Raw genomic sequence first — 25,621 nt, forward strand, 5'->3', positions numbered from 1 at the left:
ATTCCATCAATTCATTTCATTTTGAACTATTATTAACAAGACTTCCTGGGCATCAGCGAGAAACCGCCGACTTTTCCTTATAGAGCAATAACACCCTGCTGCTGAGTTCTTACTTAGCTGAATGCTCGGAACAGCTGAGTAAAACAGTTGTTAATAAGCTTTTTAACCCTGACCTTTTAAAATCAATGATCTACCTATGGTTTTACTTTCTAAGAAGGGGGTTCCATTTCCAAGTGATAAAACTATTCTCCACCCTTTACAGTGTTATGATCTTTCTTGCCGACGCTGGATATATGAGCCCATCAAACCATTAGTAGGTATAAAAGTGTATTACGGTATAGCAGTCATGGATACATTTGCTTTAGAGTCAATAAAAAGGAAACAATTTATAAAGAGATTTACACTCATTAGAGAATATCAATACACTGTTTCGCCCAACACTTCAGCAGTATTAAGGAAGCTGTTTCGTCATTATTACAAGAAGATCTGAGCGTTCTTGTGAAGGGGCAACTCAGAGCAGACAGCTCATTGGCTAGACAGGGTATATTATTCATGCTGTGGACATTATTCATGCTTTAAGAATTTTTTGCTCAAAGAATTGCAGGAGTTATCCAAGGCAGAGATTTGGTTGAGTTCTAAAAACAATTGAAATGTATACAATTTTTATGATGGTGGCAGGTACAAAAAATCTGCATAAATATGTGCTGGCTACACATAAATCTGCCATATGGGTGCTGCTAAAATTGGTCAACAGCAGAAGCTATTCTATCAGTCTTAATGGGGAGGGCCATAGCTCACTAGCAGAGCAGCCACCTTGCATGCAGAATTTCCCAGGTTAAATCCTTGGCATCTCAAGGTAGGGCTGGGAAAAGTCACTACCTGAAACCCTGGAAAGCTGCTGCCTATCAGTAGACAATACTGGGCTAGGTGGACCAATGGCCTGGTTCAGTATAAGGATGCTTTCTATATTCCTGATGTTGGGAAGTGTTTTGTTGATGCAGGCCATATCATGGAGAGTCTCCACACCTGTCAAAATGTGGGGTACAGGGCCTGATCACCAAACATTGCAACAAGGAATTTGAATCATAGAATCATAGCATTTGGAGGAACCCCAAGTACAACCTTCCTGCAATGCTGGAATCTCAACTCATGGATCCCCATCCAAGTTAAAACCATACCTGACCCTGCTTAGCTTTGCAAATGTGCTAGCAGTTTTATTGTTGCACCACTAGGATTATCATTGAGCATATGGAGGCCATTTTCAGTGGCGTCCCCCAATGGAAAATATCCGTGTGCAGATTAAGTCCGGCCAACAGTTTCAGTAAAGAAACTCGCATTAGGCATTTGCTTTGGCTTTTCAAAGTGAGACTGGATAAAATGCTAAATACCATATAAACTGAAGAAGACCTTGTGGGAAGGGAGGGCACCACATGAGTCAGTTCTCCTCCTCCTGGGTGATGTTGCTATATGCAAAGGGGACTTTTCAACATCCTTGTGTGACAAGCTGTCTTCTAATAAACTTGATGCATGGAATGGTTCTCTGGCATGCAAATGCTCAGGCCCATCTGTTAGGGTGAAACAGTGCCCACTCAGAATGAGGCACACATATCAGGAGGGAATAGGGGAATGTTAGTTACATAAAAGCATAGGTTGAAGAGGACACAGAATGAAATTAAGGAACCTTAAGAAACCTCTCCTTCCTTCCAGCTTCCTAGCATTGTCAAATTAGGAACATAAATATCACCAGTGGCTTCTTCAACATCTGCTTGCAAGTTCAGATCAGTTTGTATGAACTCTCTAAAGCAGGGGTAGGCAACCTAAGGCCTGTGGGCTGGTTGCGGCCCAATCGCCTTCTCAATCCGGCCCACAGATGGTCCGGGAATCAGTGTATTTTTACATGAGTAGAATGTGTCCTTTTATTTAAAATGCATCTCTGGGTTATTTGTGGGGCATAGGGATTTGTTCATTATTATTATTTTCAAAATATAGTCTGGCCCACCCCACCGTCTGAGGGATGGTGGACCAGCCCATTGCTGAAAAAGGCTGCTGACCCCTGCTCTAAAGTTATCCCCCCTTATCAAACAAGAGAGCTCTTTGCCATTTAGGCTTCACTTAGCCTGAACATGTAAGGAATTATGTATCCAACTTAACGGGTGCACTAGAGTACACACACACACACACACACACACACACCTTATCAGGGTGCAACATCACGTCTGATGCTGGGGTACATTGTTGTGTTTATAAAAGAAAACATCCCATATTTATATGGTAGCAGTTCAGTCCTTGGCATGTCTACTCCAACGTAAATCCTACCAAACTAAATTAGATTTACTCCCAGGAAAGTGTGTATAGGATTGCCACGCAAGTTATACATACTTGGTTCAATCTAGACTTGGTCATACTTAGAGTAAGATCACTGAAATCAATTGTTGTTAGTCGTGAGTCATTAACAATTTAAGTCCCTCGTAAATCTGGATCCAACCCTATATATTTCATGTTCTTGGGCTTGATAAGTATGCTTTCAAGTAAGCATTGGCTTGATAAGTATGTGTTTTGCAATGACTTCAAAATATCCCCAGACTTTTCAGCTGATCCAGAGTGAGCTCAGCTCATGAGTAATGGCCTACTGTTCACTAAAAGCCTGCAATACCAGAGAGCCAAGAAAATAGGTGTGACTAAAGAGCCTCACATGAACGGCTGTTTTCACACTGTACCTTTAAAAAACATTTCCCCCTCAAAGGATTATGGGCACTGTAGTTTACCCCTCACAGTTATCACTGCCAGCGACTCTTAACAAACTACCATGCCCGGAATTCTTTGAGGGAGAGGGGGCAGTGAAATATGCTTCAAATATGCTTGAAAGGTATACTGTGTACACAGCTAACAACAGAGAAACGTGGAACGTGAGAAAGACTTGGGGAAGGGCAGTAGTTCAGTGATGGAGCATATATAAGGCTGCTTGCTGTGTTCCTAAACGTCAGAGCTTGTTCTAATCACTGTCTGATAAATGGATCAAGAGAAAGAGGAGAATAAGAATCACCTCAGTTATACAAGGCACCATCTGCTTCATTCCCACAAAGGTCCTGTTCCTTCTCAAAGGGACCCTTGGGAGCTTGAAAAGAAAGAAGATACCAGGAACCGTGGGGAAATCAGAATCAACACTAGGAATGACTGCACACTTGTCTGTCGCCACACTGTAGTGACTGTATTAATTTTAGAGACATTTCCTTACAAAAACATGGGGATGGGAGTTGGGAGATGATCCCTAGGGCTCGGTGTGAGTGGGTGGAGCCTGCCTGGCTGAGAAGGTTCCAGAAGGAAACTAGCATTTGTTGTAAAGTTGCTTAATAAGGCCAGTATGTTTTCTCTTGCTTTAAGATATTGACCCTTAACTGGTGTTAAGGGTGTCAGAAATGGAGGGCAGCTGAGTATTGTGGGCAAGAAGGGCCTCACCCAAAAAACTGCAGCCTGGTCTCAGTCTAGCAGCAGAAACACCAGCTTCTACAGCACTAAGGTAACTATGGATCTTTTACAACAACCCCCATCCAACCTGCAAATGCATGGGAATGTTGCAGAAAACGGGAGAAAATTCAGGAAAAGATTTGAACTCTGAGAGCCACAGGAACTGAAGGGAGACCCGATAAAATAAAAATAATACCTTTGCATCTGGTGGGAGAGTAAGCATTGAAGGTTTACTATAACTTCTGGTTTGCAGAAGGAGAAGACATGAAGTTCAGTGCAGTAATGTCAAAAATTGAGGAGTTTTGTTTATTCCCCCCCCCCCCAAGAGAGAATCTGATAGATTTACAGGCATTCAGAGAATGGGCGAAAGTAAAGCATAATACGTTGCAGATCTAAAAACCCTTGGGCCTTTGGGAGTCTCTGATCAGAAACAGGATTATTTGTGGCTTTAGGGAGAACACAATATGAGAAAGGCTGCCGTGTGGAGAACATCTTGCACTTGAAAGCACTCTCGAGACATGTGGAACCACAGAGACGGTGAGGGCCCAAGCAGAAGAACTGAGGTCAGCTGTCCATGCCCTAAGCAAGCAGCCACAGGGACAGGAGAAGCTAAATGAAAGAGTGCAGCAGCTTCTTAACAAAGCTCCTGAGGTGAGAAATAGGTTTACTGTGGTCAGAAACAGTGTGCCGCGTCTGGGAAGGGCTGCTGCAAGCAAAACCACTTTGCAAAACATTGCTGGTCACAAGTGCTGAAACCCTATTGTGCAGATGCAGCTGAAGATACATGTTTATCAGGGTGGGAATATTGCGTGTTTTAATGCTCCTATATATTGCCTCAGCTGGTTCCTAGCTCAGGTGCAATTCTGGTATCTCCACTGCAGGATGTGCCGTGTATATAATATGACAGGGTAAGAACACAAGAGCATAAAAAGAGCCCCTCCAAATTAAAGGTTTCTCTGGCCCAGCATTCTGTTCTTACAGGGATCACCCAGATGCTCAAGGAAAGCTCACAAACAGGACATGATCACAGCAGTGAAAGAGAATATGAAAGGAGATGAGGTTATTAATTGCAGCTGCAGAGCCTCTGTTAAGTGCAGGAGCTCTCCATTTCTTCTTTTGGGGCGGAGTGTCTTCAGATTGCAAGTCTAAGCCCATTCAGTTTAGAACAGGGCAGCCTATTTAACCAAGTAGTTTGTGAGAGAGGGTGGGGAAGGGAGCCTTGAAAAAATTGTGAGGCTGTTCCAGTTCTGTTCCCGTTTGCATTCTTAATTTGCTAACCTCAGGAATCCTGAAGGAGTAAATACGAAGAACTCAGATTTTGGGGGTGGTAAGAGAGGGGATCAGAACAGGGCAAAACTAATTACTGCCGCACCCTAACTTTTCAACACAAATGTTTACCGCTAAGCATGACATTTGTGTTTCAGCTCATCTAAACTAGGAATCATTTCCATCAGCGGAGCCGGGGGGGGGGGGTGTGTGGAGCGTTCCTTGATCTGTGTGCTTGTGAGAGAAGGAGCAGCAGATGTTGAAGCAAAGCGCAAACACCCCTGCCAAGGCTTGCTAAGGATGGGAGTTTATCTAATGTGTAAACAACCACCTGCTGCAAATGAAAAATTGCTCCCCCAGCCACCTGATTAAGACAAACATAACGACGGAGTGAAGCTGAGAGGCAGCTTGATTGGTAATTTCATCAAGACTTCTGAACTGAACATTTATCTAGAAGCAGAACAGTGGGACACGCGCTTGGGAGTGGGAAAACCTTTCTCTCTCTCCCCCTTCCCCCGCTTTCCAACCTGCTTTTTTGCTCAAGGAATAGATTGGTGAAACGACATTTAAGAGACAAAACTTGGAAAGGATTTGAATAGTGAAAATAAACATAATGTTATGAGTTGGGGGCGTGGAATGCCAGACCCCTCTAATCCCTGGATCCAGCGGGTGTTAAAATCTAATCAAACCTTCTAATTCCTGGATCCAGCACAGGTTCGGTCACTGGAATAGCCAGGCCAGCCTAGTAATGGCTCACTAAAGATGAGATATTAAGGGAACAAAGGGAGTGGCTCTGTGCCAGAGGGGGAATGGGTGGGCTGCCCTCCCTCAACTGTCTCTAACTTAGGTAGGTAGCTGTGTTGGTCTGACGCAGTCAAAATAAATAAAAAAACTGTCCAGTAGCACCTTAGAGACCAACTAAGTTTGTTCTGGGTATAAGCTTTAATGTGCATGCACACTTCTTCAGAAATGGTCTGTAAGGTGCTACTGGACAATTTGTTTTATTGTCTCTTACTTTGAAAGACAAAAGGTCAGAGTGGGAAGCTGAGTTGTGTGAGCTAGAAGCTGCATGCAAAAGCTGTAGGCTGGAAAGGCAGAGACAGAACCATACCTGATTTCTGCTGGAATCCAAGGCTGTGGCTATGGGAGAAGCAATACCTCTTTGTGGGGTGTTAATGAATCCAAGTAAATGTGTGTGTGTGCACACAAACATTTTTTAAAAATCAAAAAACAGGTTATTAGAAGAGTCAAGAGGCCAAGACAATGATGAAACAAAACATGTTTCTGGTGGTGAGATTCAGTAAGGGGTCAAAAACATCTATCTGGAGACTATCACAGCAGGGCCCAGGGGTTCAGTCCCTGAACTCATGGCAGCTTGCAGGGAACTTTACATGAAAGTTACCTCCATAGCATTGTTGTTGTTGTTCATTCGTGTCTGACTCTTCGTGACCCCATGGACCAGAGCACGCCAGGCACTCCTGTCTTCCACTGCCTCCCACAGTTTGGTCAGACTCATGCTGGTAGCTTCGAGAACACTGTCCAACCATCTCGTCCTCTGTCGTCCCCTTCTCCTTGTGCCCTCCATCTTTCCCAACACCAGGGTCTTTTCCAGGGAGTCTTCTCTTCTCATGAGGTGGCCAAAGTATTGGAGCCTCAGCTTCAGGATCTGTCCTTCCAGTGAGCACTCAGGGCTGATTTCCTTAAGAATGGAGAGGTTTGATCTTCTTGCAGTCCATGGGACTCTCAAGAGTCTCCTCCAGCACCATAAGTCAAAAGCATCGATTCTTCGGCGATCAGCCTTCTTTATGGTCCAACTCTCACTTACATACATTGTTACTGGGAAAACCATAGCTTTAACTATATGGACCTTTGTCAGCAAGGTGATGTCTCTAGGTTTGTCATTGTCCTCCATAGCATTATGGATAGGCAATTTTCAGCACGATCTGCCACACATCTGGAGCACATCAAAATGCCCATTCATATCCAGACGTAGATGGGAACGCCCATTGTAGTGTGCAGCCTATTTATAATGACAGATTATTTCAATGTCTGCATGCACAACCGACTTTAAAATTAACACTTGTAGTTCCCAATACACGTGTAGATTTCTGCTTCCCTGCATAGTTCATGTTCTCTGGAGCAGGGTTTGGGTATGTAAATTGCTTTGCAGTGCCAATCCTGTTTAGGATTGTAACCCGTTTTTATAGATCACGAGCTGAACAGCAGGTTGAACTAAGACGTTCAAAGCTCAAATCCATTACTCTAACCACTGGGCCTCAAAGAGCCTTGAGCAGGTTTATTTGAAGGGGTAATGATGGTTTCTGCCTCAAGCCCTTAGAGAGCTTGGCTCTCATACACCACAAATCCTGTAGAACATTTCTCAGTGCACTGCAAGTACAAGAAGTGAGAGCAGGGCCAGGGAACAGTAGGCAAATAAAGATCAATACCAGAATAACCAAGATCAATACAGCAAAACTCACCTTTTAATAATTTGCTCAAAAGTATGTGTTCTGTATGATTTGGCAGGCAAGAAAAGATGGGCTTTTGAGAACAGTTCTGCAACACAACCTCTGCCTGTGCTGTATATTTTGTTCAAACAATTGTCTGGATGTGGTAGTTCTCCGTTACATCTGCTGGACAAGGGATTTTGTCTTGCAAGCATAAAACCCCTATTTCAGTGTGGGCATTTTGCTTATTTGTTTGTTATTTGTTTATTTAACAAAATATACTGCTTGATTGTGACAAAACCTCCATGCAGCTTATAAGTAATGTGAAAATTATCAATGAAAAGGAATATTTTTTATTTAAAAACCCACAAAGCATTTTAATTAAAATTAAAAAGAGATGTAAGACGTGTGCCTGGATAGGCTTGCCTAAACAAAAATGTTTTAAGCAGATGCCAAAAATAATACAGCACAGGAAACTGTCAGTAGGCCAGGGGTTCCAAAGTCTAGGTGCTGCCACACTAAAATAATGATGTCTTACATGGAGCGAGCACTGTGTGGCACCTGTAACACTGCCAGTCTTGCAGATCAAAGAGGTCAAGTGGACACATATTGGGTAAATGGAACGCACAAGTAAACTGACCCCAAGCTGTTAAGGGCTTTGTATACCAACACTTTGAACTTGGCCTGGTAACAGTTTGCCAAATCATGCAGAGCTCTGAGCAGAGGTGTCGTATGCTGGCAGGGTCTTGCTCTTTTGCAGTAATCCAGTCTTGAAGTAGCTGGTGCCCGAACTATTGTGGTCAAGGTCCTCTGCTCCAGGAAAGGTCGTAACTGTCAAAGCTGGTAAATATTTAAGTATGGCGCACTTATATTTGGTTGGGCCATAGTGATGGGAAGGTGGAAAACAAAGTTGAGAAGTGAAATAAAGCAACTGGAGATCATAGCTTCCTGAGTTAGGGTTAGGATGTACGTAAAGTAGCAGTATACTCAGAGAGAATAAGGGATGGGAGACTGATCCAGAAAACCCCATAAGCCTCTGGGATATAGATACCAATGGAAATCAAATTTCTGCTGAACACAAAGCTTAGTGCATAAAAATTAATCAAGTACTACAATGACTCGCTTTATTCATAATACTTAATGGTCATGTAATAGGCATTTTTATTCAGCAGTTAAAGTTCATAAGTGCAGGTTTTACATGGAGAAAGGTATTATGCTGATGGTTTAATTACACACCTTTTTGCACACCAAAAGGAAATGGATTCTGCAGCTTTCATAATTAAAGAAGGACTTTGGAGGGGAAATGAACTTTACAGTAAGCAGCCTATCACCTGATTTTTATCATGTGTTTTTGTTTTGCGTCGAGCAATTCAAAACCTCATTCTACAAATGTTAAAGCCATAAATGGGAGCCAGGAAGCGCCGGGGGGTGGTTTGATTGTGATAGCCATTCCAACTGTATTCTTAAGACTTTACAAAACAACCATAAACGTGTAGCATGGGTCTCATGCATGATCAGATGGATTCCCAAAGAATTATGTACATTAAGATTGGGCCTGCCTTTACTCTGAAAGTGGGTGGGAAAAAATGAGCTGGGGGGAAATTAACTGGACATTTCATGCATAAGATCATTCCAATTAAAATATTAAGCAGCCTGTATTATGGCAGGGCTACTCAGAGGTCTGGAAAATGTCCCACACTTCCACAGAAGGCTGAGAGGGAGCCTGTCTAATACCCCGGTCAGGGAACTGGAGAATAATGGCATTGTCTCTCTAAAAACAAGAACAGAAGAGTAACAGGAAACTCCTGAGTCCACTCAGATACAACAAAGTCTAGTGCCACCTAGTGACTAGACTTTAGAATCACACTATCCACACATCTGCCCCATTTTATTTAAAGAAGCAACAAATAATCAGCCCTATTGAAACATATTATTTCAAGACAGAATTAATCTCAGAAGCTTCCAAATAACTTGACCTGAATGAGGGCTCATCTGGTTGGCATCTGTCTGCCTTGGGAGACAGTGGGAGAGTGCACCTCCTGGGGTGAAGACAAGCTGTTGGAGAGTTACAGTGACTGCTGTGGATGGGGAGAAATGTTTTGTTGCACCTGGGGCAGATGAAGATGTCCAGTTGTGCACCACAGTGTTTCATCTATTATGTGCCCATCAGAGTAATAACATTTTTGTCTGCCTTGCAAGATGGCTCAGGCAAGTTGGCTCAGTGTCTAGAATACAGAAGTTTACTGATACCATTGGGACATCCCTGCTTCTTATTGAAGCTACCTAATACTGAGTCATAAGGACGTGGGTGGCGCTGTGGTCTAAACCACTTGCCGATCGGAAGGGCGGCGGTTCGAATCCCCGCGACGGGGTGAGCTCCTGTTACTCAGTCCCTGCTCCTGCCAACCTAGTAGTTTGAAAGCACGTCAAAGTGCAAATAGATAAATAGGTACCGCTCTGGTGGGAAGATAAACGGCTTTTCCGTGCGCTGCTCTGGTTTCACCAGAAGCGGCTTAGACATGCTGGCCACATGACCCAGAAAAACTGTCTGTGGACAAACGTCTGCTCCCTTGGCCAGTAAAGCGAGATGAGTGCCGCAACCCCAGAGTCGTTCGCAACTGGACTTAACTGTCAGGGGTCCTTTACCTTTTTTAAAAAAAATACTGAGTCAGGCCTTTGATTTATTTAGCACAGTATAGCCTCCTAGTATGGATATACCCAGACGCTTAGATCTTCTTCTGAGGCCCTCCTTCAGGTCTCCCTCTGAGAATGGTGACAAGGGAGAGAGCTTCCTGTCTCTGGAATGCTCTCCCCAGTGAGGTACACCTAACACCTTCATTGACATTTTTTTGGTGCCATTTAAATACTTATATTTGCTCCAAGGCTTTTGAGACTAAGGTAATATTTTGTTTCTAGTGTGCTGCCCAAGCTTCCTGTGACTGTTACGGTGGTTGTTTTTTTCTGTTTTTATATGATATTTTTATGTTTATGTTTTAAATTATTATGATAATTATTGATTGAGTTTCTATAACACCGGCCCGGTTTAAAAGGCCATAGGTTGTTTAATCATCCCAAGGCCTGAGAGAAGAGGAATGTTTTTGCCTAACCCCTAAATATATGTAACGAAGGCGCCAGGCAAGCTTCCCTGGGGAGAGCAGTCCACAAGTGGGGAGCCACCACAGAAAAGGCCCGTTTTTGTGTTGCTGCCCTCTGGGCCTCTTGTGGAGGAGGCACATGAAGAAGAAATGTGTTGTAAGTCACTTAGGGACCTCCAGGTAGCAAGAAACTAACAAGTCTATATAATAATAATAATTGCCCCACAGAGACCTCTTGGCAGGGTTATTAGGAGGAATATGAGCTAAGAGTATGGAATCTGATCCTGGAGAATGACCCAGTGGCTTAGGAGCTGCAGATTGGAATTCTGCATGCTTAGAATCCAAGAACTGGATCCTTAAGCAGAAGCCAGGATAGTAGTAGAATTATTATTTATTTATTTATTTGCCAGGCCTTTTTCCATCTGGAACTTGTAGTTTCAACACCTCTCAATTGGCCGCTATTGCCATTCTAAGAGAACAAGGGAGGTGTTCGTGGTTGGTTCCGGTTAGCGCTGCTTATAACTGGAGAGCTTCTATCACTTTTCATGTGAGAAAAGTTTTTGAGAACCGTTGAGCCTGAGGATTCCCCAACCCTGGTAAACTTCGTTAGAAGTATTTTCCAATTTTTATTAGTGGTTTTATTGCAGTGCTTTATCTGCTCCTGTTAGTCGGAAAAATAGCTTTAAATATTGAAGTGGTAATTAATGAATCTTTTATGTTGCAAATCAAACATTTTCATCTAAGCAGTAGCAGAGAAAGAAAAGAGGATTTAAAATATAATTGTTTCTGTAGCTTCCCTTCCTGGGTTGAATGCTTTTTACCCTTTGTTATTTCATTGCCATTTTTTTTGGGGGGGGGCTTTATTTTATCTGTGGTGCACTACCTCTTATCACTAGGTATTTGTTGCCTTCCCTCTCCCTGCCCCCCCCCCCGCCTGCCCCGGTTCAATATTTCTTACTCTGCCTTCGCCAGAGACATTCCTAAGTAGATGGAAAGTCTCTGAATGTGGAATTTTCGCATGAGTGCAAAATAATAAAAAGCATGTGTGTATTAAAAAGAGATCAGCTTAATGGGAAATGAGCATTGGGTTCCATTAATATTCTATTACAGTGAAAATCATATTTAATAAATTTTCTCCAGATTTTTTTTTAACTGTATTTTTCTCTGTTGCCCGCCAATCTAAAGAAAACATTGTACATGATACATTTGATTTATGTTGAGTAAATAACCTGCGCCGCTCCGCTTAGGGGAGAAGGGAGAAAGTTTTTTTAAAAAAATTAGCATAGAAGTCTTCAAATGCATTCCAGACGATAATATGAGGTTAATTTCCACATGCAAAAGTGATGTGTTTTGTGAAGCAAAAGGGCCTTTTTATAAACAGTATTTTTGTTGGAGTGTTGTTGGCTTTTTAAAAAAAATAGTATTTATGGGATCCAGCGTTATATGAAAAGAGCTGTAATTTATCCAACGGAAGCGTGAAATTAATACGGCCCTGAAATAATGACTCCCCATGTAATGTTATTGTTTTGGAATCCTAGAGCATCATCTATTGTGTGAGCACCCCATCCGACCAATTATGTGCCTGGTTTGTGCACATGTGCAGCTCCTCACGGAATACTGCCCCGCACTCAAAAACGGCAGGAGTAAGATTGGCTTCCGACACGGTTAGGTAGCAACTTCGCCCATCTGCAAGTGAGGGAGGTGGCCTGTGTATACCAGTGAGGGTGAAGCTTGGCAGGGACAGGGTGCACTGCATATGCCTATCTGGATATGTATTCCCTGTTAACTGTTGAGCTGCGTGGGTGCCAGGTTGTACACAGGCAGAAATGTGCAGCCACATACAAGCAAAGGGACGCGGGTGGCACTGTGGGTTAAACCACAGAGCCTAGGACTTGCCAATAAGAAGGTCAGTGGTTCGAATCCCTGCGACGGGGTGAGCTCCCGTTGCTTGGTCCTGCTCCTGCCAACCTAGCAGTTCAAAAGCACGTCAAGTGCAAGTAGATAAATAGGTACCGCTCCGGCGGGAAGATAAACGGCAATTTCGTGCACTGCTCTGGTTTGCCAGAAGCGGCTTAGTCATGCTGGCCACATGACCCGGAAGCTGTACGCCGGCTCCCTCGGCCAATAAAGCGAGATGAGCGCCGCAACCCCAGAGTCGGCCACGACTGGACCTAATGGTCAGGGGTCCCTTTACTTTACCTATACAAGCAAAATGCCTTATGCCTCCAATATCACCCAGTCTAGATGTTACACTCACCGCAGGGAGAAGCCTACACATTGCCCACATCCAGCAGCTTAATCATTCTCATCATAGAAGCCAGAGCCATTACTGTGAGCTTCACTGTCTGCAGTCCACAGCAGTGGCGTTTGCTGGCAAGGGCTGAGAAACTCAAAGCATGACAGAGACATAGGAAGCAGCCATATACTGAATGAGACCCTGGATCCAGCTAGCCTAGTACTTCTGTCAACACTGGCTGATAGCGACTCCCCAATGCTTTTATGCCTCCCTGGAGATGTCTGAACCTGGGATCTTTTGCATGCATCCCTGAGCTACGACCCTTTTCCCTTAAGAAGCCACAACCAGTAAAGTTATGAACAGCAGCAGGACAGGGTGCAACTCAACAGAGGAGTGAAGTTCTTTAGAGCTAGACGACCAGGGGCATTGAAAGTGGTGCCCTCGTGATGATGTGATCCACAGTTCCCAGTAGTCCCAGCCAGTATGTCTTCTTGTCAAGGATGATGGGAGCTGCATTTGGTGGATACCATATTGGCTACCCCAAGTCTGTTCATACTTGCTTGCATGCTCACTCAGTTACGGACGCGCACACACAGCAGTAGCAACAACTCCCATGTTTTCCTCATGACAACCATTATGAAGTGATTTATTATTGCCATTTTAAAGATGGGGATCTGAGGCTTAGGGGAAAAAGAGACTTGCCCAAGTTAACATGGCAAGTCAGTGCTGCAACTAAGATTTCAAACTATACCCTGGTCTATGTGAGGATGGCACCATTTGTTCTTTAAAGTCAAAGCTCTGTTTCTTTGGGCCTTTTCTAAGGAAGCGGTTGCTTTGAGCCAGAGCAGCATTGTCTGTTAGCTCCCCTTGCCTTTTCTCATACATACAAAACGATTGACGCAGCCCTGATCATAAGCCACAGTAGCCGACCCTTGTTGTTCCCTGACCCTAATTAATATTAGACTCTCTGACATTTATGTATCAGAGCCAGAAGCTAAACAGGAAACAATTTATGTCACCTAAAGCTTTTTAACAAATCGATGCAACTATTTGTAATTGCTTGTTTCACAAGATTAAAAGTGCTTAGGCCTGATCTTCGCGCACCCGTTTTGTGGCCAACATGACCTGGGCTTCTGTTATAAAACAGGAGTGTTGGTGATCAGCACCTATTTCCATCAAGCAATCCATATTGCTAATATTTCTGGAATTTTAATGTAGTTACAATTTATAGCCAATCAAATGTGGCTACCTAAATTGCTGTTGCTAGTAGACAGTTTAACTGTCTTTATTAATTACAGTATAATTTAATGTTTGAGTACAGGCACTTGTGTTGGTCATTTTTACAGCTAAAGCAGTTATGTGCCTTATGACGAACCATTTTAGCATTTTCAATGGAAATTTGCTAAAATGATGAGTGATAAAACCATCAAACTCTGGTAAATAATGGTTATTGCTTTGAGTGGAATTAATCTTTGAAAGGACAGTTACCTTCAAATTAGCATTAGAACTTGAAGACAAAATGGTTTTCTGACTTCTGTGATTACATCCAAATAAACATGATTGCTGCATTATGCCCAGAGAGTCGGTATCACCAGATGATTTTGCAAAAGTGTTCCTTGCCATTCAGACGTGTGTGGCTGAATCCTGACATTTATGCTCATTTTACAATTTACAGTGTATATGTTTTGAATTTAAACAAAGGAATCTTAGGTGTGCTCTTGTGCTTTGGAGACTAAGGAACAAATCTTGCTTGCCACCACCACTTTTAGATGACATAAAAGCTGCTCCTTGTCCCTCAGCATCCCAGCTACAATAGTGAGACGATAACACTGATATACTTTTCAGGGTTATTGCATAAGTCAGTAAAATAATGTGCTTGAACTGCTTTTCAAAGCTCTAGAACTGTTATTTTGCGTGTACACACACACACACACACACACACACACACACAATGGGCTAATGTCAACCACTCAACATAATAAGTAGTAGTAGTTGTGGTCACTTTCTTAGAATGCATTCCTTTGTGCATGTTAAAGTGGCATTTTAAAGTATTTAAGGAATCGCGCATTAATCTATGTAGGGCTGAAAGCTTTTAGCTTTGCACTGCAATCCAGTGCATACCTACTCAGAAGCAAGTCCCTGTCTTATCTATTTAGTTATGCCATTTCTAGACCACCCAAAGTCAACTGGGCGGTTCACAAAAATCAGTTAAAATACACAAATACAATGCAATCAATAAACACAGAACCGGCACAAGCATTACCAAAACAGCATAAAAGCAGACCAGGATGAAATTTATGAAAAACCCCACCCGCAAAAAGCAAAGAGAAAGCAATTTCACTTTATTATTTCATCAAAGAGCTAGAAGACTGATACACCATGTGTTTTTTTTTAATCAGTTGACATCCATAGTTATTTGGTGGGGGCTCCTAGGATTTTTTAAAAAAAAACAAAAAAGTTTGAAGCTAATAATCATTTGCATTTATTTTTGGATTATGATGTGTGCGGGGAGAGGTTTATTTTACAGGGTAGGTGTTTGAAGCCTTGAACACCTTGCTGCAGCTTTTGTTGTTCATTCTGAAATTTGCTTTTGACCATTTTGAGAGGTAACTTTAACTTGTCAGCCTTTATACATAGGGTTAGGTACAAAAAAATGTTTTTGTTTATCGCTTTCTGATATTAACGTAGTTGTTCAGATTCTGGCAGAAATCTATAGTACACGCTGGCGCTGATTTTAAAGAACAGAAAGTAGTTAATGTTTTAGAGTAAAATGATATGGCTATTTGACACATATGGAGATAAATGAGATTGTAAAATAAAGAGCTTGTGAATAGGTTGGGGTTTGTGTCTGTTTTGGATGAGTAGTTTCAGTATAATTGATTAACTTGGTTGTGTGTGAGGCCCAGGAACTTAGCATTACAGTGGTACCTCGGGTTAAGTACTTAATTCGTTCCGGAGCTCCATACTTAACCTGAAACTGTTCTTAACCTGAGGTACCACTTTAGCTAATGGGGCCTCCTGCTGCTGCCGCACCACCGTACGATTTCTGTTCTCATCCTGAAGCAAAGTTCTTAAGGTTCTGGGTTAGCGGAGTGTGTAACCTGAAGCGTATGTAACCTGAAGCGTATGTAACCTGAGGTACCACTGTATTTAATTTTGTGTTGGCCACGTGGGCCCTGATCCAGAGCAGTGTGTGTGTTCTGCTGCAACTTTGCATTTGGATGCTTTTGTACTCCTGCAACAGCTGGTTGCCATTGGTGTTAGCTTTGACATTGTTGGTCAAAGGAAAGACGAGCCTGGATACATTACTCCCTACAAACAGGTGTACATTGTCACAAGCTGATGCCTTTGAGGTCATGTTGATGATTAGGTTGATGCCATGCTCATGAGTTCTTGCGGGAGACAAACCACGAACCCCAGTTCTCATCTAGCAGTAAACCAAACCATGGCTTCACTCATGATAGTGTAACAGCAGAGGGAGTGGTGAAGGAGCAAAGTGGCCACGATTTTCTAACAGTGCACCATTCATGCTTATTAGGGTTAGTGTTACATGCATATCAATTATTATGTTGGTCATGCTTTCGAAAACCACCCAGTAAGGAATTTCTGTATCCTTTAACTGAGGCTGCCACCAATAGCATTTTGTCTTTGTTCAGGATCGTCTACCAATTCTAGTTTCTGACTCTTAAGCACTTCCACCTTTCTACTTGCTGCAGTGTTTCTTCATGCTGCTCATAGTACATTTTCATAAGTTATTCTTGCGTATGCACAGAAGAAGAAATGCACCGGACTGCACTTTAGACCTGAATCGGAGCCTCACTTCAGTTTCCTGAAGGTTCAGGTGTCTCCCCACTGAATGCCCATATAGCATTGGATGCCCTGTGCACCAGGGCAGCTGTCAAAGCAGGAAAGTGAAACCTGCACCCCATTTGGTATGTAGAGGGGGGGGGGAATCCAAATCCCCAGCAAAGACCCTGTTGCCCCAAGAGTTCTTGGCGAGGATTGGGTATGCCCCTACCAGCTGTTTTTGAGGGAACACTCTTTATTTCCCCTCATTGTAAGTCAGTGCTGAGGGACTGGCTTTTGGAGTTGCTATCTTCTAATCCATTGTCTGCACTGGTGTTGCATTATTTGCTTTCAGAAGTACATAAGATCCTGGCTAAGTTACACTGACGTTATCTCAGCACTAGCTGTAACGAGAGGAGTGTTCTTCCCAGTTGCTGCAACGTAAGGATTAAAGGGAGCTAAGTAAATAAATAAGAGTAGCAAATACTTAAATTTATGCTGTTCATAGCAGTACCGAAGTCAATGAAAACAGCATGGTGTTCCACAATAATGGTACCGTGATCTGGATATGTTAATTTAGTGCTTCGTTAGTTCGAAATTGTGTGTTGAGTCTTCAGGAGCAATCATTTATGATTTCATATAGCTCATTCCACATCATTTCAATTATGCAAAGGATCAACAAGCTAGTTGTGCATCCATTTCAGACAACGAAAAGCAAAGTTTTAGTCCCAAGGACATGGCCGAAATCTGCTGGAATTCAGTTAGTCCCTGGTTCACATGCCCAGGCTTCTCGTATTCTTGGGTTCAGCAGAACCGCAGGGTGAGTTACTCAAGCCGTTGTGGGCTTGAAAGGAGAAAGGCAGGAGAGTGCTGGTTTTTCTGTTAGAAAAAAGGGAGAACACCATGCGTGAGCTGAAGGGCAGCAGCCAATAGAGCTGTCATTCATCTGAACTAAGGTGTCAATATGTGCAATTAAACCATGTTTCTTAAAGGCATGATAGCCTCCACCAAGTCTTGCTTCTCAACAGGAACACAGCCCTGGGTGAGTGCCAGGAGCCCTCTGGAATCTCATGCACTGCTCGGCAGAGATGGGTGGATGCGCTACCTTTGTAACAATATCCCAACCAAGATAGCTTTGGGGGAATGGAAAGGGCAATCACCAATGAAGCCCACCGCTCCTCCCCGTCCAAGCCAATACTGCACAACTCTATGTCATGATGCAGAGCTGGCACAGATGACGTTAGGGAGGGGGGAATGGTTTCTGTGAAAGTGGAACTGGTGGTGGCAAAAAGAGCTGTTTTTGTTGGTCCTCTGCCCCACTTCACACCTTCCCTTTCAGCCCACCTATAGATGCTGAAGAGAACGTATAAGCATGTATTCTACCAAAGGGGAATTCTCTTTACAGTGGTACCTCGGGTTACATAGGCTTCAGGTTACATACGCTTCAGGTTACAGACTCCGCTAACCCAGAAATAGTACTTCAGGTTAAGAACTTTGCTTCAGGATGAGAACAGAAATCGTGCTCCGGCAGCGCGGCAGCAGCAGGAGGCCCCATTAGCTAAAGTGGTGCTTCAGGTTAAGAACAGTTTCAGGTTAAGAACGGACCTCCGGAATGAATTAAGTACTTAACCCGATGTACCACTGTACTTAGGAATATGCAAAGGTGTATTATGTCAGGTCAGACTACTTGTCAGTCTAGCCCAGTATCATCTACTCTGACTGCAGCAACTTCCTGTGGGCTCACCTGCTCCTATTAACTGGAGCCACCAGAGACAGAACCTTGGGATCTTCGATGTGCCAAGCATGTGCTCTGCCTTTATGTTGTAGCTCAGGCATAGGCAAACTCGGCCCTCCAGATGTTTTGGGACTACAACTCCCATCATCCCTGACCACTGGCCCTGTTAGCTAGGGATGATGGGAGTTGTAGTCCCAAAACATCTGGAGGGCCGACTTTGCCTATGCCTGTTGCAGCTAAACCCGGCAGTGGAGAGCGTTGATAATGTAGCATTATGAACGCTGCAGTGTTATGGTCTTCTATAGACAAATTTACTGTACTTTATTCACTGTATTGCAACTGACAGGTGAAATAAATTGAGTATTTTCTCTCTAGATATACATAGTGTAAAATACACTATTTGTGAAAAAAGTTAAAATCTACTATAAGGAATGAAAGGAAGGAAGATAGATCTAGGACGCATTCCCAGTATTATTGTAGCCATAAAGGTGCATTACCTATTAATTTCTGCTAATAACATTGCTGTTACATCAGCTGATGAAAAATCAATAATAGTTCAATACGCTATTGACATCAATTAACATAACTTTCCCCATCCATTTAATGTTATGATAGAGTATTTTTATAAAATCATTTCTACTAATTCAAGCATTTATCATTATATGCAAAAAGATTGCTTGATGAGAATATTATAGACGGTGCATGTTTTTGACATTAGCATTTTATTTGGATGACTAATCTTGCAGATGTGAAATTTTAATGAATTATTCATGAAAATGCTTTTCTCTGAAATTTTAGTTCCTGCTATTGCTAGTTATTAAACACTTTTTTATTTTCCTTGATGTAGAAGATAAACGTATGCTTACTCAAAGAGAGGTGGGAGGACTGTACTCCCTCCTTACAATTTGCCTATAGGGACAATGATGCTCTTTAAGAGTGGCCTAATGTATTGGCCATCGAGTTTTGCAAAGCATCTGTGTTTCTTAAGTGAAGGACTTATGCCAAAACCAATGGTACTGAAATCAATGAAACTGCTGTGAGCTCACAGCATGACTCTTCAACTTCATTAATCTGAATGGCCTGTGGGAAATTCGGAAGATGCACATAATCAGAAGATCAGATAAACAGGAGTGAAGGAACTGTTTGCACAGAGTAACTCTTGACTTGGCATGTTGATAGTGACTTTGGATCCAAAAGTGTCCTTCTGCATGAAATGGCAGCTGCTGGCATTAGTGGAGGAGCATCGTGTGAGAAAAGTGAACCCAAATCCAGAGAGGCTGGCTGCCGATCATGACTGGTTGCTGCTTTGAACCCAAGCTTGCTAGAGCTATGAGAGGAGCTACTCAGAGGAGCCACTCTTGGGGTTTAATGTTCTCCTTTGAAGGTGTCAGGTGCAAATACGTGTAACCATATTTCTTCAAGTCACTAGTCTCCACTGTGCCTCGATTTCCCAATGGAGAAGCGACCCTGGTTAAGTGCCAAGATCCCTAGAATCTCTTTCTACCACCTGGTGGAGATTGGGGTGGCTTGTAACAGTACCATGCTGAAAAGTTCCACAACACTGTTCATTCATATATATGGTCTAAGGTTCCCCCCCCCCCCCCCGGTCAGTTTGTTCTGGGCTTGAATGAATAACAGAAGTATTTGTATTCACGATGTGACAATTTGGAAAAGCTTTACGAGTTGCACTTCAATTTTGTTTTACTGCATTTGTTTGTTCCCTTTTTCAGGGTAAATCCATAAATAGCTCCCAGGTTTTTACTAGGGTAACAGCGGGTCTTTTAAGTAGGCAGCTTAGGATGGCACCAAGTTCAGTGGGACTTGCACCAAGGAAAATGTGAAAAGGATCATGTTCTAAGTGATGGTTTTGATCGTATTTTCTCAGTAGGTGGGTACAGAGTCTGCATGGTTAGTGAAGTTTGGTTTTAAGGCAATGACTTGATTAAAAACTGGCACCTTCACCCACTGTATTCCTTCCCGACATGGAAACAAAAATTTAAAAAATATGCCTGTGCCAGTGAAGGACAACACCTCCCATTAAAGCTATGAATGGCTGGAAGGCTCCTGCTGATGAACTTCCAAGGGTACAAGTAGACATAGGTGTGGTATATTTGAGCACAGCACCAGCATACGGGGAAAGCAAAAAACACATGGCCCATGGCAACAAATATCACCAGTGTGAACAACCAGCACTTTTATTGCATTAGAGAATGCTATAATGTCAGTAATAAGTACTGACTACACAACATTTTATTGTCTGCATCAACAGACATGGAATGATGGAATTACAGTTGATGTAAGGAATGAGTTTCTTGTATGCCTCAAAAACCAAACCAAAACAAAAAAAGGGGAATCTTGTTACTGGCAGCACATACACATGAAGAACCATGCTAACAGTCTGGACTGTACCATTTTCATCAAGGCTTTTGGGAAGGAGATATCCTGTTACTAACTCTGGGCCTGTTTAAAAACGTGGAACGGGTCTGCAAATGTAACTCTCAAGACTTTTAAGAATGATAAATTAGTTTTCCGCGACATCTAAAAAGTACGTTAAGCAAAAAAGATACCAAAACTTTCCAAAAGAGTTTAAAACACATTCTCCATGCTATAAGGAACGTAGCTTGTCAGCATTCTGAAAACTACAACAGTTCAAAATTATTTTTTAAAACTTTGATATATTTTTATATATATATTTATATATAAAATATCTAATGATCTGTATTATTCGTAGATTCATACCCCCTCCCCATCTCCTCCTTCTCCCACCCCTGATAAGCTGATCATGGGCGCTATGGCTGGGTTCTCCTAAAGGAGAATCAAACATTTTTATTTATTGTATTTCCTTACTGAAGTTTAACATAAGCCTTGATTCTTTCCCCCCACCATTTTCTTCTGCCCCTGGTCAAATGTAGAAATCCAGCAGGTTTTAAGCATTTGAACTGCGTTGTCCCAATCCAGAGAAGGGATGAACTTTACACAAAAAGAGGGTTCTGGCTATGGAACTCTTTCTACTGTCGGTGCAAGAAGTTGCTAAGAGTACCCGCTGCATCCAGCCCTTAGGGGTACATGCAGGGTATTCATTTCCGTCTAGAGGTCTGCAAATGCAGCAGAAAGCTGCAGACACGTTGCTGCATTTGGAGTCTATGTGGGGAGGAAGACTTTCCCCTCTTCCATCCCCGCCTCCTGCTCTGGAACAGGTGATCAGAGCTGACAGCTGAGCTCAGCTGGGGGAGGGAAGAGAGCTCAGTCAGTTCCATGGAGAGGTTTTTATTTTGTGTGTGTGTGTATGGATAAGGTAGGCTTCGACTCTCATTCCTGACAGTGGTTTACCTGTACTACTTTCATAATGTACGCTTTTCTTTTGAGAGAGAAAATAAAATAAAAACAGAGCATGTAACAAATTGTCTTTACATCTTGGCACCTTGTAAAGTATTTCTTTTTTTTATACAAAAGTTCAATAATTTTTGACACTCTCCATTATTAATCACTACTTCACTGATAAAACTTTGAAAGTGTGACCTTGGAAATTCATCATGCAAAGTATTTACTGCAGGAGGAGAAAACATTTTTTTGAAACAACTTTTCCCCGCCCCGTAAGACAGCCAGAAATAGGCAGTGGTAGGGAAATAACAGAAGGGGCAGGGAAAGTATTTAAAATGAAAACAAAACAGCATAACAGCAACAACAGCAACAACAAAAAAACCTGTACAAAAATGATTTGATCCATAACAGGGGGGTTGGGGTTGGGGGGTTGGGAATCATTTGTCATCTATGTTACATTTTAGAAGCCAGAAGGAGGGGGGGGGGGGAATCTGCCAAAACCAAAACAAAGAGTTTGGGATTTTCTCCCACATGTCAGCAAATGTCATCCAATAGTCTTAAAGCAAGGATAACTAAATAAAATATATGTGCAGCATATTCTGCAATTCCATTACATACAGTAGGATTTTTTCCCCAAAGCATTTTTTAAAAGTATAGTTTATATAAAGCAGTTGCACAAAAAGCAAAGGGTGTTTTAACAGGTATGCATTTATTCCTTTTGAGGAATGATTTTTTTTTTATTAAAAAAGGACCTTCTCCCTCCCCCCCATTTCTTTCCCCTGCCGCCCCATCCCACCCACCAAAAGACAAAAAGGATCACAGAGACACATTGGGCTATATATGTACAACATAATAAACCCCACCCTATAGGAACAATTGTTATTATTGAAAGGGACACAGAATCAGAAATTTGTAAAAAATAGCAAAGTTTGCTTGATGTAAAGCCTGAGATTTTTCTCTTGGTTCTTCTGCAGGTCAGTGATACCTGCAAGATACGGTAAGTCTAATTTTTTATTATTTCATTTTCTCTTTTATTATTTTGCTACAGTCTTTAGACTATGCATGCAAGACATATAACTAAGTGCAACTGAGTGAAATGTAGTTTTTTTAAAAAAAAATTACTCATTCCCTAACAGTTTGAACTGAGGTATGCGTACTAACAGTTTCTCATGCTGTTATCTTTACTCGTCTAGCTACACATGCTGAGAATGAACTAATCTACCAGATTTTTATCCCCTTTTGGAATACCAAGCTAACCAGCAAAACCACTCAGTTTTGAAGCACAGGGATCGCTTCTTGTGATCCCCCCTGGCCATCTCCTGCACGCCATGGCGCTGCCTGAATACGGTTTGTTTCCAAAATGTTTCAAATGACCACAGACTGCCCTCCTTTAAATTAAAACAAAATCAGGAAAGGGGGGTGGGTGGGAAGTTGTGTTTTTATATATTTCACTGTCAGTAAAAGATGCAGCAACTTGCATCCAGTTGAAGTTAATGGCAAAAATCTCCCATTGATTTGAATGGTACCAAAGTTTACAAGGGGACAGGAGTGTTATTCTGCGTGGAAGATGCTGACCAAATTTCAAAGGGGGGAAAAAAACCCCAAACACAACAACAGTCACAATCACTCTAAGGTCCTGTGCACAGATTAAAGCAAATTAAACAGAAATTGCCTTGCAATTTGCTTTTAACAAAAGTGAATAGGATTTGCAAGGCCGGAGACCAAACAAAAGGTTAGAAAATAAAATTCTGGAGATACTATTATATGGTTCAGTTTAAGTTGCAAGAGTTCTTCTGAATATTACGTAAGCGTCTCCTTTGTTTTGCAGGAAAATTAGACTACTCTCCTGTTTTCTCAGGATGAAATGCTGTCCTTACATGCTCCCTCCACTTAATACTGTTCCATAGCTTTAGCCTTAAAAGGTCTTTCTTTACAGAAATACATTTGGTCCCTGTAAAGAAACAAAAAATAAAACAAAACAACAACAACTTTGGTTCAGCAATCTACTTGGTCTTCTAACTTAGACTCTAATAAAGGAGCAGTTTCCCTTCTCAGGTTAGCCATAGCCCGTATCTTGACATTTGCTTCTAAATTCTTTCACCTCCTTTGATCAACAATAAGAGGATATTTGGCTTCATAAGATAAAGCATATAACAGAGAACATAATTTACCTTTGTGTAATATCTTTGGTAATTTTAGGGGGAAAGGTACAAAAGTAGAATATAAATTAAAAAAACAGAAAGGCGTTTGAAATTAAAAAGCTATAGTCCGACATAAATAAGCGAGTTACGGAGAAGTGGCTGGAGAATGGAAAGTGTTTAGATGTGCAGTGATCAATGGGTACCAATGTTCTAACAGCAGCTGCCTGCCCGCATTTGCTTTGAAGAATGCTGCAACTTGCAACAGTGCTAATTCACCCACAGGTTTCAAGTTGTCAGTTTCTGATACTGGTTGGTGTAGTATTGTGTAATGTTCTTAACTGCAGTTTGCAAAGTTAAAATTATTAACACTTTACAACTAGTGGGCCCTCCCTAGAAGTTGCATCCAAAACCTAAATTATATTCAAGCTTATGGATACCACCAGACAATTCTCAAACTGTTTAATCTGTTTAACCACGTATAATGCTCCCATAATGCCCACTTTCGAACGTGAATCGAAAATACGTATAGGCAGATTGGTATTTTAGATCTTCCAGAAGCATTAAATGTCCCAGAAACTCAGGTTAAAAGGCTAAGAGCTTTCCATGATTATATTCATTTCTGACATAATAAAACCCTGTATGGTGTATGTTCAGTGTTTTTTGTGCTGTTAAAAGTTTGTGTTACTAAATATTTACCATTACTGCAAAAAAAAGAAATGAAAGCCCAGAAACAAAACTCTGAACAATGATAACAACGTACACTGCTCTGTGGAATGAATTTGCACCGCATCCTATATACTGTTTTGTGCTGGTTTGCCTTTCATTCTCAATTCTTGCAACTACCTTTCTTTCTGATCAAATATATCTTTGCACACGGTTACAGCAGCTTTTGAAACCTTTTTTCTTTTGGGGGGGGTGAGGAGTGGGAATATAGCCCAAACTGGAATGTTTTCCATAGCTAAAGAAAACATGATGGCATCTGAAGGAAACTGGAATGAATGGTAGAAAAAGAACTACAAACAATTCCAAGGACATTCAGCTTTGTATAATAAAAACACCTATTAACATTCATCACAAAAGTACAGAAAACATTTAAGCCTCAAAAGGCTCTGGCCAGTTGAGGCCTGAGGTCAGAACTTAAAATGGTGTAGGAGAAGTAGGGGGGAAATCAAAGTTATACACTAAAAAAATTGGGAGAATTTTCTTTTAACCCCTCTTCAGTACACACACACACTTATGCACGCACACATGTAGATGCACGTGTGCACACACGCACACGACTTCCCCATCCCAAATGGAAGCAAAGAAAGAAAAAGTGAAGGCAGTGATAATCAACATGCGATACTGTGCAAATATTGTCCATTGGAATCCTCAAAATCTGGGCAAAGGCTTGATCTGCAATTATGTGTACATGCTCAGCTTGATGTCTTCGGTGTCCCAAATTGGAAGAATTGCAGTCCAAAGTCTGCTGCCAAATTGTGGATAAATGAATTGGTTGAACAAATTTACAACACTGATGTTGACTGTGAGAGGGAATCCCAAGTACCAAACAAGTCCATCCAATGCACAGAGTACAAATTCCTTTGTTTTGTTTTTTTTCAACAAAAAGTAGAAAAATCAAAAATACTCCCAAATGGGATACTTGATGGCACTAAGAGTTAACGTACTTTATAGCTGTCAAAATGGACCAAGTGTTTCCTCCAGACTGTACAATAATGGGGAGAGATTTCACAGCTAATTTTAAAGTATATGGTTTTTTTTCCTCCCTCCCCGTGATCTTCATTTGCAGGATCACATCACAGACATATTCATTCAATGTCCTCATTTACATTTTCGTCTTCATAATCTCTGTCGTGGTCAAACTCTGGACTGTGATTGGCTGTTGTCACTAAGGACAGCGGGCCTTCATTTTCATCTGGATCTAATGGTTCTTCTTTAACATGCACCGGGTGCCTGTGAACGTAAGAAAAGGAAAGAGGAAATGTTGGTGAGCAATTAATTACTTTAAAAAAAAACCAACCCTGTTTGGGTTAGATAAAGTGACCCACAATTCAAAAAGGTTATTCAGTTCTTTAGAATAAAGCACCTATTTTTGTATAATTAAAACACCTATCATTTTACAGCAACTG

At 41.8% G+C, this 25,621-nt stretch overlaps 1 protein-coding gene and 1 long non-coding RNA gene across 51 annotated transcripts in view; one reads left to right on the top strand and one right to left on the bottom strand.

Moving 5' to 3' along the window:
• The first annotated feature begins 2,613 nt into the window (after positions 1-2,613).
• On the top strand, positions 2,614-23,330 carry LOC310757382. Its single transcript, XR_014545134.1, has 3 exons — positions 2,614-3,517; positions 3,918-4,116; positions 22,326-23,330. It is a non-coding gene; the product is annotated as an uncharacterized lncRNA (long non-coding RNA).
• Positions 20,203-25,621, bottom strand: part of FOXP1 (forkhead box P1) — a 534,652-nt gene continuing 529,233 nt past the window's right edge. For all 50 annotated transcript variants that reach the window (XR_014544949.1, XR_014544950.1, XR_014544951.1 and 47 more), the window contains one exon: positions 20,203-25,445. Coding sequence is in view for 47 of the 50 variants with exons in the window: in XM_083601038.1 (XP_083457164.1) it covers positions 25,301-25,445 (145 nt within the window). In the remaining 3 variants the exon portion in view is untranslated. The remainder of the gene's footprint in view (positions 25,446-25,621) is intronic.

Source organism: Podarcis filfolensis (genome assembly GCF_964270895.1).
Source record: "Podarcis filfolensis genome assembly, chromosome: 2".
Classification (NCBI taxonomy): Eukaryota; Metazoa; Chordata; class Lepidosauria; order Squamata; family Lacertidae; genus Podarcis; species Podarcis filfolensis.